At 42.4% G+C, this 14,179-nt stretch overlaps 1 protein-coding gene across 1 annotated transcript; it reads right to left on the bottom strand.

The window, feature by feature from the left end:
- Nucleotides 1-2,173: 2,173 nt before the first annotated feature.
- zgc:162592 (uncharacterized protein LOC561993 homolog) lies at nt 2,174-5,723 on the bottom strand. Its single transcript, XM_035737812.2, has 2 exons — nt 4,821-5,723; nt 2,174-3,810 (listed from the first exon to the last, which is right to left on the bottom strand). Exons 1-2 carry the CDS (start codon nt 5,617-5,619, stop codon nt 3,512-3,514), a joined length of 1,098 nt encoding a protein of 365 aa, XP_035593705.1. The 5' UTR covers nt 5,620-5,723; the 3' UTR covers nt 2,174-3,511.
- Nucleotides 5,724-14,179: the final 8,456 nt, after the last annotated feature.

Below are 14,179 nucleotides of genomic sequence, written 5' to 3'. Positions count from 1 at the left end.
GTGATTTTCTGGATTTTTTTTCTCATTTTGTCTGTCATGGTTGAAGTGTACCTATGATGCAAATTACAGGCCTCTCACATCTTAAGTGTGAGAACTTGCACAATTGGTGGCTGACTAAATACTTTTTTTGCCCCACTGTACATAATGTACTCTGAAATAAGATGGCCAGTTTTACTCCTACACCAGAGCTGCCCAATACCATGGAGGGCTTGCATAATGTTGGATGCATTGGAATATAAGATATGGAGAATGATAGTCTGTAGCACTAGTTTCAAATACTCAATGTTCAGTGAATGTGAATAGATGTGGTTTAAATGATTAACCTACCTTTCCTACTAACCTTCTAAAAGTTGAGTGCCAAATTCTTGACAATCCATTATTCTACTACTATGACTGAGTGAGACGTACATTTCATACATATACATTCAAACAAAGAACATCACATTGTCTTTCACCATTTATTGAGTACAGAGACAAACAGCAAAGGTGTCTCAGGCAGTATTTGAAGTATCTAAATAAAATGTCACCTTCCAATCAATAGATATATATATAGAAGGAAGTGTTTGGATGGAGGGGGAGGGGGAGGGGTACACGCTTACAATGTTGTAGTCCAGAAATGATCGGTTTTACCATCTATGCCAAAAGCATGATCCTCTGATGGAGACTTTATAACACGTTTCAGTATTTACCCTCTCTAGGAGCAATCGTGTGCCCAGGCCCCATAGGTGTATCGAAAGGATCACACCCTGGTCACCACTGTAGAGAAGTGCTTTAAGCACAACGCAATCTTAAGGTCACGTGGTCCAGAGACGAGAACTCAACCATCTACGGCAAAAGCCTGGGCTCCTGACAGGGACAACAGAATTCTCCCCACTGTGTGTTACAATAGTAAAATATGTATCTGTTATCACCTCAACAAAATTGCCAAACACTATACATGCCAGGTCATGAATCTCAAAGAGATGGGTTCACAATCAACAGGTTTCACTGTCAACATTTACCATAATATTTTATGATTTAATAAATTATGATTTATGATTTTATTATGATTTATTATTGAATTTAGTCTAACAAGCATGTGTATCTGTAGTTGGTGCTTGTCAACTCTAAAATACAAAGTCTAGTGTAAGACAAAATCCACAGACAAATGCATGAGGCCTCAATGTTTAATAGTGATTGCAGGGATAGTTCAAACTGCAGTAGGATGGTTCTCCACACAGGTGAGTGAATCAACTGAGCAACACTTAGTTGATCTCTGGGAGCAGGACACAGGAAAGAGCTGAATAGATTGTGGGAGACAAAACGTGAGACCAGATTGAATCAAAGAAATCACAGCAGCAAAGGATTGTAGAAATGGACATCTTGACAGTCTTAAATTACAACTAGGCTACGGGGATAAAGGCTAATTTATGTGGTAGGGTGCTCTGCATTCTACTCCTACTAGGTCTATTTACAGGGATAAATGTATCATTTCTTATTTGTCAGCATGAATTAAATGAGTGAGTTCTGCCTTGATGACTGTATTAGCTTTACAATACTTGTCCTATAGATTTTTGGAGTCTTAAATTGCTACTTGGAATAATAGCGAAAGCTCCCTGTCCCAGAATGACATGCTAGTGATGAAGTAATCTGCTCCTGCCAGCTAGCAAAGGGTCTACTTGTTGTAGCTAGCTACATTTTTAAGGTTACATTTTAAGTAAAGTTAGGAGTTATTTTACAGATTGCATTGATGGTATCACGTCTCTATAACTAAATAGATACCAAAAAATAAATAACACTTTACCTGATAGCAGTTTGTCGGACTGAGATCTCTCTCTCTCGAGGTGTCACCAGCTGTGCTTATGTACAATAGGGCAATGCCAAACAGAAATGTGTGCAGAAAAAATAGACACTATGTAAAAAATTAAAAAAAACAGCTCCTCCCCCACTCAGAGACCAATCATCTTGAAAACTAAAGCAGATACAATGTGTCAGCCCACCAGCTATGACTGGATCTCCTGAGCTAAGGCACAGAAACCTGTGTGAGTCTGACTTGACCTCAAATTGGAATAAATATGTTGTGGGAAATAAGTGATATTCAGTGAAGCCTCTTGCAGAGCAGAATTCCCATGTAGGCAGCTTCTCAAATCTGACTCCTTTTCCATGCCACACTAAATGACTAATTAACACAATAAAGGCATTATGCTTTATTTCCCAATCACAAACATTTTGGGGGATTTTCACTTATTTATAAACAATCTAAAATTGTTATGTACACAGCCAAGTCACTCAACTATTCACAAAATACAATTTAAACATACAAACATTCGTAAAAGTCAAAGTACTTATTTTTACATTTGAAAGCACCAATAGTTTGGCAAGTTTCATAAATATGGACTATATTTTCAGATTTCAGCCAAACACTATACATGCCAGGTCATGAATCTCAAAGAGATGGGTTCACAATCAACAGGTTTCACTGTCAACATTTACCATAATAGCATGTCTAAAGGAAGTTGTAAATAGTATAAGAGAGCTGCCCAATATCATAACAATGTAGGGCGGACAGTAGCAGTGATGGTTATGCATAAGTAGTCTTAACAGCTTTAAAAAAATGGGACCATGAATTGGGAGGTGACCCTGGTGATATGAGAAGGGAAAGGGAGGGAAAGGGTAACGCCGACAGACACGAGTGTGGTGGTGACCTTTATACACTGGAGCCGTTTAATTACCTTTCTCGGGGTGAAATTCAATGACTTAAAGGTTTACCTTGCAAGGCTGCTACGTAGACGCCGGGCCTTTGATATACAAAATATAGGTGTACAGAGTAGATGGCCTGAAGACCATCAAAGAGCTTGTAAACATTTCCTAGTGAAGTTCACCAAATACATTTTATTGTTTGATGGCTAAATATTTAAATTCATTAAACATTGACATTTAAGTGCAACATATTGATGGGCTGTAGACAACCTGCAGATAAAATTGTAGCACCACATAAAATACTGATAATGCAAATACAAACAAGGTGGCGGGAGACATGGCTGGTTGAGGGCTACATTCAGATGGATTTACAAACTAAAAGAAGTTACTAAAAATGTGGTTCAAGAGGTTTTCACTGGCGGTGCATGAAATTCTGACAACACTTGGTGTGACAGTAAAATGTAAAACAAAAAATAAATCTATATACAAAAAGAAACATTCCAGCATGGACCAAATACTGTCAATCGGGGATGAATAAAATTAAAGAATTATGTTTGGGTTCCAAAAACAACAAAAAATTATTCTAACTAACTCGAACTGCATAGTGATGGTGAGGAAGATAAATGCTTCAAAGCCCCTGTCAAACACCACACCATGGCCTGACAGCACTCCCATGTCTCCTTGCCACACGTTGTTTTTAAATATAACCGGATACCACGATCTCAATACAAGCAGCTCTCCTAAATGTCCTTCAGGTGTTTGGTGTTGAAACTTACCAGATGTATCATTGAATAATGTGAGTGAGTACCATGTCTATGAGAAGCCTAATCCCTCAGAAGGGGGTGTCACTGGCCAGGGTGATCAGGGTGCAGGTTGACGACACACTGGAGCAGCGCTCCTGGAGGGTGTTGTTATTGTCCCAGACTACAGGCTGTGAGCTGGCTGTGCAGCCCAGGGCCTTGGCCAAATCTGGGCACAATGTGAGACACAGCCGCTGGAAGAGCAGGCAGAACTTTCTACGGAAGCTGCGGTTGATCCAGAAGTAGAAGATGCAGTTGAGGAAACCGTTGGAGGTTGGGAGCCACACCACCAAAAACTCCATCCACTCTGGAACTCTGTTGCCCGAGATGGCTGGTGGAAAACATAACAGAGAGAGAAAAATGCATAAAAAGGGACAGCATAGGCTATGAAATAAGACAGACTTTAGTCAGTCGAAGAATGATTGTCAACAGTACTACTTCTAGCAGGAGTGTGAACTGTGGACAGGAATCTTCAATGAAGTGTTCTTTGTCATTCAAATGAGAGACTAGTTTTCAGGCAATTATTTTCACATGAGAAATATTGCACCAAATATAGTTCTATGTAACATTGCACGACTAAGATCTTCTCTGCAAAAACATCACCTAGCCGAGTTAAAGCAAGCAAACTAGTATGCGGCGCCCTGCAAACACATGTACAAATAACCCATCTTCCCTTGTCTATCACGAACGTTGAATACAATTTTAACTTACTGCCGATTGTCCGTGGGATTGGTTCATCAGAGGGTCAAAATATCCACAGAAAAGTACTATTAAAGACTTCAAAATGTGGGGGCAATCAAGATGCGTTTGCTCCTGATCCAAGGCACGTGCACGAGACTGAAGGACTTGCACTTTGATGCATGCATACTGACCAAAGTTTTGCAGATGTTTACATGGTTTTCCGCAAGTGCCAGGTGATAGATATTTCAGCAGCAATACCAGCGCTCCAAAAAGTCGTGTAAATAACACTTTCCTGGGGCCAATTTGATTAACCGACTATACTGACAACCGGTAGTGTAAATTGTAATTTTATTCTAGAGTCTTGAATGTAAAGAAACGTTCCCGTTGAGACGGATTAGTTTAAGGCGGTATACCAGAAGCTGCCCATATCAGTCTGATTCATCAGCCTACCTCGGTCATCTTACACCCAGCACATTGGCATTTCCACTTTACAGCCTTGTAGCCTACATTTGTTACGGTAATTTTCCTGAGATCATTTAGAAGGGTGGTGAGTGACTTTGGGAAAAACATGCACCTTGACTGAATTTTAGAAGTTCCAACTACAAAGTTCCTTCATCCACTAAATGTAAACCAACTGGTTCCTTCTATAGGCCTACTCACCATTATAGATAATTGCCGCCATGCACGGCGTCCAACATGCGTAGTACACGGTCATTACAGGGACAAGCACCCTGGAGGCTACGTCGGGTCTGTTGTGAAGACCCAGGTGTTGTGCCCGCATCTTTACCCGCTGTCTCTTTGCAGCAAACCAAAGGCGCAGGTTTGCGCAAGTCATGATGATTGAACAAGGAAAGAAGATGAGGCACGTCAACGATAGAGTGTACACAACGTTAGTAGAGTACGATGGATTGCAAACCAGTGACGCTGTAGAAAAGTGGACCTCAATTATCCCGTTAGGAAATGATATGGGCACAAGTAAAAATGGAGGAAAACACCATGCAAACGCGATCAAAAACAGCGTTCTTCTCCTTGTCATCAGTGATGAGTACTTAAGTGGGTAAAACACTGCTATGTATCGCTCTAGACTTATTGTAGCCAGTGTGTACATGCAAGTCGAATAAATCGTCGCGTTGAAGAAAGCCACAATGTGACAGAGGGAGTCTGGGCCTTCACTGTAGTCTTTCGCCAGACTGACGCACAGATTCAAGGGCGTGATGATCAGTCCAAACGCCGAATCAGCACCTGTGAGTGAGAGTAAAAAGTATCGAGAGTTCCTTGACCAGCCGGACACCGATGAAGAAATCACCATAATGACTGCAATATTCCCCAACGTGATCATCGCTCCTAAAACTGATATTATGCCAATTTTAATGGGCCTGTGCCGTTCTAGAAGCATTTGCGTATCTGCGCTGGTTAAATTGGTGTCCTCGGACTCAGACAAATTGAATGTTGCAAACATTGTCGGTCATATTGTTTGTCACTTCCTCTGTGGAACCTAAAAAAGAAAACACCCAAGGGCATGCTCTTCAAAATTATTTCAGGTGAATTTACATGATAGAATCAACTTACCAAGCCGTGGTATGCACAACAATAAATACCACTACCACACCTGTGGCACGTTAGGTGGTAGTCACGTGCCCCAATCAAATACGTGGATCTGATGCAAGTAAAAAGATCAACCAAGAGGCAAATTATTCTTCCTTGGCCATTAGGATAATATACACATTCAAAGGACGTTTCAACACATTTCAGAGTTGGTGTCCATGTATGTCATTGTTTTGTTGTGTAATGTAGTCGACATTGTATTGAAACACTCTTTTACACTAGGATCGTTCTGTTGTGGCCCAGTTGTATGAGCAATGAATGGCTCTATCGCAGCTCAATTCCTCTACAGGCGGAATCAGGTGAAGACCACCTGTGAGCAGGCAGAGATGAGCTACATGGGGGAGTGGATTGGGGAGGAAGAGTGCGAGGACATTAACCTAAATAGCTGAAGGATGAGACCATCTCCTCCAAGCCCTGCACTGGACTCCGCACCGATGGATTTGTCAGTAGGACAGTGATAAGCGCATATATCAAAGGCATATTCCAGACCGTCCTCCTTCCACAGTGTGGCATGTTCATGGCTAGCTGACACTAACTACTAGCCTACCTGCTGGGGAAGCAGCCCCTCTGATGGGCCTCCATAGCAGCTGGACTTCACTGTTCAAACATTGATACTGTACAGATAGCTCACATTCTCTCACTGAAGTGGCTGAGGCAGAAATGTTATTTTATCTATCCAAGGGCCTTCTTGGGAAATATCAGTCGGAGTATAATATTTTCATTACGCCACACCCCAATACAAGGTTATTTCATTTGGTTCTACAAAATATACTTCACATTGTATAAAAAAAGATGCAACAAATTTTGTTGGAATCCATTTTTTGGTTATTACCAGACAAATAATATTCCATTATTTTCTAATGTCTGCAAAATGAATCAAGCTGTTGAAGTGAATAAGCACGAATCATCAAGAACAAATGAAGACACAAGCTGCCTTGAGATTTTAAAAGCAATGCAAATACATATTGGCCATTAAAAAACACCATCACGATCACATGCTACATACATTTTTTATGCACATAAAAGGATGAAAAGGAGATGCATGTGTTGAGATGTAGATAGCCACCGCTATGCTTCAGAGACAAGGCATTGTACCAGTCTGCAGCTAAAAGTATGGGGCCAATTTGTGCCTTTCTGTAATCACTCAGCACATCCATTTTCTATTTTGAGCCACAGGAGAGTGGGCTGATGCACATTTCGGTTTTCCATTGGTTACCTGAAGCATGGTGATAAGTGTCCTCATTATATTTTGGATTGTCTGTGCTGATTTATGACAATTTCTCTCTGTTAGAGAGGCTGCTCTGTGCTTGTGGGTTTTACATTGCAACAACTAAACTTCTACCCCAGTGAAGATGGATTACTCATAAACCAGGGTTCAAGGTCAGGTCATTAGCCTACATTGAGTCAGTAATACATGGGGTAGGATAATGATGCTTTAGGTTTTTTTGACACATTCAATCAGAATTCAAGCACCCTTTCATAATATAATCAAAATGACACAGGAAACATAATTAGTCCGAATATTATCGCAAATGGGATTCTTTAATAGTGCAGGGACAATATGATTGGATGCTTTGATAAATCTGACTTTGATGTACATTGTAAGTAGTGTGATCCAGGCAGAGGTAATGTGTTGCACTGCGGCAATCATCCCATATTGGAGAACTGAACCTCTGAATTATCTCATGTGCCTCCTCAGAATAGCAGGACTAACAGGATTAGAATCTTCAGGAAGTTCACAGAAAAGAGGGTGCAGAAGGTCAAATGGTTCTGGCATCGAAGCAAAACAACCAGGGTTATCTTCTTAAATCCCTCTGCAAGTTTTCCCTAATCTCTTATGTGCTATAGTTTGGTTAATTTTACATCTCTTTTCAATAATAATTTGAATTCCCATTAAGAAATAGGGATTTGACAAGTAGAATGAATTCCTATTTTCACATAATTTTATGGGAGTCTTTATCTGTGCAGCTCAAATATGGATAGGGTGAATACTTTAAATGAGTAGCTGTTAGGGAAAGAGTGTGTGTGTCCGTGTACACGTGTCGGTTTCCTTGTGTGTGTGCGTCCATTGTACACATGTAGGTGTGTGTGTGCACACAGGATGTTTTTTCTGTGTGTGTGTGTGTGTGTGTGTACATGATGTTTTGTGTATCTGCTCCTGCAAGATAGGGAAAAATGTGCAGTGTTGTTTTTTGTGTGAGTGGGTGGACTTCGATTGTTTTGCGTGGGCTCCATCACTCTGAGTGCTTCCACAAGTGGATGGTGACACATAACAGATGCTGAGGAGAGATAGTAGGCTGACTAAAACAAGTTGGAATGGAGGCTGAAGGGTGGATGTGGGGGTAGTAGATGGTCCACTACTAACTTTCATTATCACTAGGATATATGTGAAAGGACATAAGCAGCACTATGCTCTCTGTCTGTCTGACAGTCTCCCTACCTCCACATGATAACAGGGCTCTGCCATTGTGTATAAAAGCACTCTGACAGATGCACACTGGTATGAGATCTCCAGGGTGACGATGAAACTAGAGGTCGACTGATTATAATTTTTCAACGCCGATACCAATTATTGGAGGACCAAAAAAGCTGATACCGATTAATCGGCCAGGTTTTTTAAAATGTATTTATAATAATGACAATTACAACAATACTGAATTAACACTTATTTTAACATAGTATAATACATCAATAAAATCAATTTAGCCTCAAATAAATAATGAAACGTTCAATTTGGTTTAAATAATTCAAAAACAAAGTGTTGGAGAAGAAAGTAATATGTGCCAATATGTAATATGTGCCATGTAAAAATGTGTGCCATGTAAAAATGTGTGCCATGTAAAATATGTGCCATGTAAAATATGTGCCATGTAAAAAAGCTAATGTTTAAGTTCCTTACTCAGAACATGAGAACATATGAAAGTTGGTGGTTCCTTTTAACATGAGACTTCAATATTCCAAGGTAAGAGGTTTTAGGTTGTAGTTAATATAGTATTTATATGACTATTTCTCTCTATACCATTTGTATTTCATATACATTTGACTATTGGATGTTCTTATAGGCACTATAGTATTTCCAGTGTAACAGTATAGCTTCCGTGCCCCTCCTCGCCCCTACCTGGGCTCGAACCAGGAACACATCGATAACAGCCACACTCGAAGCATCGTTACCCATCGCTCCACAAAAGCCGCGGCCCTTGCAGCACAAGGGGAATAACTACTCCAAATCTAAAAGCGAGTGACGTTTGAAACGGTATTAGCGCACTCCCAGCTAACTAGCTAGCCATTTCACATTGGTTACACCAGCCATTAGGCTGATAGGCTTGAAGTCATAAACAGCGCATTGCTTGCGAAGAGCTGCTGGCAAAATGCACAAAAGTGCTGTTTGAATGAATGTTTACGGGCCTGCTGCTGCTCAGTCAGACTGCTCTATCAAATCAGACTTAATTATAACATAATAGCACACAGAAATACAAGCCTTTGGTCATTAATAGGGTCGGATCCGGAAACGATCATTTCGAAAACAAAACGTTTATTATTTCAGTGAAATACGGAACCGTTTGGTATTTTATCTAACGGGTGGCATCCCTAAGTCTAAATATTCTTGTTACATTGCACAACCTTGTCACGCCCTGACCGTTGATTGCATTGTATGTTTCTATTTTTAGTTTGGTCAGGGTGTGAAGTGTGTGGGTATTCTATGTTTTGTTTTCTGTTGTGTGTCTGCACCAGCCAGAACTGTTTCGGTCGTTCGCGTTGTTATTTTTGTCATTTCAGTGCTCATTAAATAAAAATGGACACATACTACGCTGCACCTTGGTCCTCTCCTTCCAACAGCCATTACAAACCTTCAATGTTATGTCATAATTACGTAAAATTCTGGCAAATTAGTTCGCAATGAGCCAGGCAGCCCAAACTGTTGCATATACCCCGACTCTGCGTGCAATGAACGCAAGAGAAATGGCACAATTTCACCTGGTTAATATTGCCTGCTAAACTGGATTAGTAGTTATAACTAGTGATTATGATTGATTGTTTTTTATAGGATAAGTTTAATGCCAGCTAGCAATTTACCTTGGCTTCTACTGCATTCGCGTAACAGGCAGGCTACTCGTGGAGTGCAATGGTAAGCGAGTTGGACTAGTTAACTGTACGGTTGCAAGATTGAATCCCCTGAGCTGACAAGGTGAAAATCTGTCTTTCTGCACCTGAACAAGGCAGTTAACCCACCGTTCCTAGGCCGTCATTAAAAATAAGAATGTGTTCTTAACTGACTTGCCTTGTTAAATAAAAGGTATAAAAAAAAACATCTGAAATCTGCGCCCAAAAATACAGATTTCCGATTGTTATGAAAGGCCCTAATTAAATCGTCCATTCCGATTAATCGGTGGACCTGTAGATGAAACAACCACACTGATACACTTTGGATGAAAACTATCATTCATAATGATTGTGGTGTCCCATGATCACACAAACCATTAAAGAGAACTTCAGAAATATATTTAAAACACGTTTACAATTGACTGTTTCATTAAATCAACCCCAAGTTGGTCAAATGCATTCAAAACAATGTAAAGCAACTGGCACTGTCAAGTTGTAAATGGTACAATGTGCAGTATGATAGCAGTAATATAACCACAACAGAAATTAGTCATTCGCAACTGCTCTCAGCTCACTTGTACTTGAGCAATATGGTTTCAATGGAAATTCCATTTTGAGAATATCCCCCCCAACCACACAGCTTAATGTATGATTTGTGCTAGGTAGGTGATAATGGAGGAATCATGCGTGAAGTTCTTTGCTTTATGATGCAGATTAGCTTGTTAAAATAGTAGATTAATAACAGGACCAAGTGCATAAATATGAGTTTACATGCACTCTAAAGCTATCATGTGATTTTAACATGGCATAGTTTCTTTCAAATTGAGTCAGAAGATGTAAAAAAAAACAAGGCAGTTCGTAGGAGGGGATTCATTAAGATATAAGAGCCATTCATTTTCTCATGTAAATTAGATGCCATATATTGTTATACAGGAGAACAGTGCTGAAGAAAGCATTCCGAATGTTTATACGGATTATTTTACCATCACGTCTACTCTTGCTCCTCGCCTCCAGCGTTTGACATCACTGCAATACTAACCACCTGTTTTGGGATACATCAATACGCACACCTGGCATTCTTCATTACACGCACCTGTTGATCATAATGATTCACACCTGGACTCCATTACCATCCTCATTACCTCAACTCTATCTGTCCCTCCCTTACATTTATTCCTCAGTTGGTATTGTTCCTATGTTCATGCTTTTTCTCCGCTGTGATGTTTTAAGGAATACCTAGGATAGGATAAAGTAATCCTTCTCACCCCCCTTAAAAGATTTAGATGCACTATTGTAAAGTGGCTGTTCCACTGGATGTCATAAGGTGAATGCACCAATTTGTAAGTCGCTCTGGATAAGAGCGTCTGCTAAATGACTTAAATGTAAATGTAAATGTTATCTCGGTTCATGGGTTACTAAATGTTTCACCTGCTTCTCGACTCACTGCGTCTTTGTTACAGAATACCAACTCAAAATAGGGAAGCAGCAGGAAATTCAATTATCTCTCAGATGGTTGATGAATAGGGTTATCTTCTACGTCAACACTATGACCAGCTGGAACAACTGGGATCGGCTATGGAGGTTCTTCGTAGTATGCAACGTCTCAAACACACCAGAGAGGCGTTGCCTTCATCCAGCGGAGGATACTCTTCAGCCAGTCACCCTAGCACATCAGCCCATTCAGTGACCCCCACTCAGGTCAGCGACGCCCGTTTATCCCTCCCCGATAAACATGACGGTACACCATCCAAATGCCATGGCTTCCTAGTAAGCTACTCCCTCTATTTTAGGCATCAGATGGGAGCTCCTACCACCCAGTGGTCTAAGGTTGCCACTGTGATTTCCTTGCTGACTGGGAAGGTGTTGGAATGGGCTACGGCCGTCTGGTGCGAGAGGAGCTTGATTTTAAATGTATTTTTGATCATCCCCTGGAGGGCAGAGGGAGGTGAGTGGCTACTGCAATTACAGCAGGGTAACCAGACGGCTGCAGAGTACGTGCTCATCTTTCAGACAGTAGCGGCATCAAGTGGATGGAATGAGCCGGCGCTCCATACACTATTTAGAAGAGGTCCTAGACGTAAGTGGCTTGTCGCGACGACAACCTTGCCTTGGCACTCATTGCGATGGCCATCCATCTGGATAACCTACTTCGGGAGCGCCGGTACACTCATCGCTTCCCTCCCTCAGTGAACACTCGGATCAGAGCCTGAATCCATGGAGGTAGGGGGTCATTCGTCTCCCCCGCAGACTGATACTGCTGGGGCTTTGTCTGTACTGTGGACAAGGAGGACACAAGCTCCAGAGCTGTCCAGCAGGTCAGAACCTGGGATTCACAAGAGCAGAGTGACAGTCGCATGATCTTCCACCCCCTGGGACAGGAGTGAGTTCCATCACTGTCTACTAGGCTCTTTTTGGTGTCCATCACACTGACTGTCACTTATGTACGGTGTCTACAGCGTTAGTGGATTCTGGTGCCGCGGGGGAACTTTATTGACCAGACCCTTGCCTCCTCCCTTAACATCATAACTCATACCGGCTCTCCTCTCCTTTTCCGGTTCAAGCCCTGGCCAGTCAGGCACTCACCCTCACCGTGGAGTCCAGTCATCAGGAGACCATCCCCCTTTTCATTACCAGTCCACAAGATCATCCTCGGCCTCCCTTGGATTCAATGCCATAACCCTACCATCTCATGGTCGAGGATGAGAATTACAGACTGGTCGCCTGAATGCCGGCAGACCTGCTTCCCTGTCCTTTGTGGTTCCATGTCGGTTGAGAGTCCTATGGTTGCCCAACATCCCAGAGGTATATCAGAACCTGCAGGAGGTATTCTCTTCCTCCTCATTGCCCCTGGGACTGTGCCATCGACCTGCTTTGTCCTGCGTCAGCTTTATTTTTCTTCATAGCCAAGAAATATGGAGGGTTATGTCCCTGCATTGACTAGAGGACTCAACGAAATCAGCACCAAGTATCGGTACCCTCTCCCATTGGTGCCATCACGCAGCTTTTTATTTAAAAAAAACTAAAGTGGACCTGCGGAGCGCTTACAATCTCATCCAGGAGGGGGATGAGTGGAAGACATCATTCAGCACCATGTCTGGTCACTACGAGTACTTGGTGATGCCCTTTGGCTTAGCAAATGCTCCGTTAGTGTTCAGGGACATGCTTGGATGCCAGATTGTGTATATCAATAACATCCTGAGCTACTCGACTACCCTGGAGGATCACATCACCCCAGTTCGAGCAGTCCTGGAATGCATCCTGGCTGACCATCTGTTTGTCAAGCCTGAAGTTCCAATTCCACCATAGGTCGGTATCCTTAGGTTACCAAATCAGGGTGTGAGGATGGAAGACCAGTAGGTAGATGCAATCATGCCATGGCCAGTCCCAACCACCATAAAGGGGTTACAACGTTTTTTTGCGGTTTACCAACTTCTACCACCTCTTCATCAGGAATGTCAGCTCTGTTGCTGCTCCTCTCCTTAAGGGAGGGCCCTGTAGGTTGGTGTGGAGCCCATTAGCCGACGAGGCCTTCTGTCCCAAGGGACGTTTCACCTCCACCTGCTGCTCAAACATCCAGATCCCACAAGATCCTTTGTGGTAGAGGTGGATGCTTCAGAGGTTGGCGTGGGGGCAGTTCTGTCTCAACGACACTGAAATTGTACCCCCTGTGCTTTTTTTTTCTTTCTCTAAAACTGTCCTCTGCAGAGGAATTCCGATGTCGTGTGATCGGGAGCTCCTGGCGGTAAAGTTGTCATTAGAGTATTGGAGACACTGGCTGGTTCCTTGGCACCCTCCATTCGTCATTCTCACTGACCATCAGAACCTGGAGTACATACGGACAGCGAGGAGGTTGAATCCGTGCTGTTCTTCAATGTTTGACTTCACGCCAACTTATCGCCCAAGTTCAAAGGACACCAAGGCTGATGCTCTACGATTCGGGGGAGAGGGTCCTATACAGAGTGCACCCATCCTCCCTGCAGACATCCGCCAGGCATTGGAGAAGGAGCCCGCACCCACTAACTGTCCTCCTGAACGCATCTACATTCCCACTGATAAGGGATTGACTGCTGACCTGGGCACACATCTGTCATCCCTGGACATCCAGGTATTTCTTGCACCATCCATTTAATCTCTGGGAAATACTGGTGGCCCACTTGAGCGTGGGATGTCACTCGCTACTTCAACTCCTGTTCTATATGTGCTCAAACAAACCCCCCCCCCAGAACACTCCAGCAGGGCAAACTCGTTCACCCTTCCCGTGCCTCCGCGACCCTGGCCACATCTATCCATTGACTTTGTAACTGAAATCCTGT

The sequence above is a fragment of the Oncorhynchus keta genome, chromosome 2, assembly GCF_023373465.1.
Source record: "Oncorhynchus keta strain PuntledgeMale-10-30-2019 chromosome 2, Oket_V2, whole genome shotgun sequence".
Taxonomy (NCBI): domain Eukaryota; kingdom Metazoa; phylum Chordata; class Actinopteri; order Salmoniformes; family Salmonidae; genus Oncorhynchus; species Oncorhynchus keta.
Note: the sequence above shows the minus strand (reverse complement) of the source record. Positions and strands in the feature narration are given on the sequence as shown.

What these genes read in the sequence shown, in the direction of transcription:
- zgc:162592 (XM_035737812.2), bottom strand. Translation starts at nt 5,619, where the DNA reads ATGTTTGCAACATTCAATTTGTCTGAGTCCGAGGACACCAATTTAACC. An exon ending in GGCGGCAATTATCTATAATG is followed by an intron (nt 3,811 to 4,820) that starts GTGAGTAGGCCT and finishes GTTTTCCACCAG; the next exon opens with CCATCTCGGGCAACAGAGTT.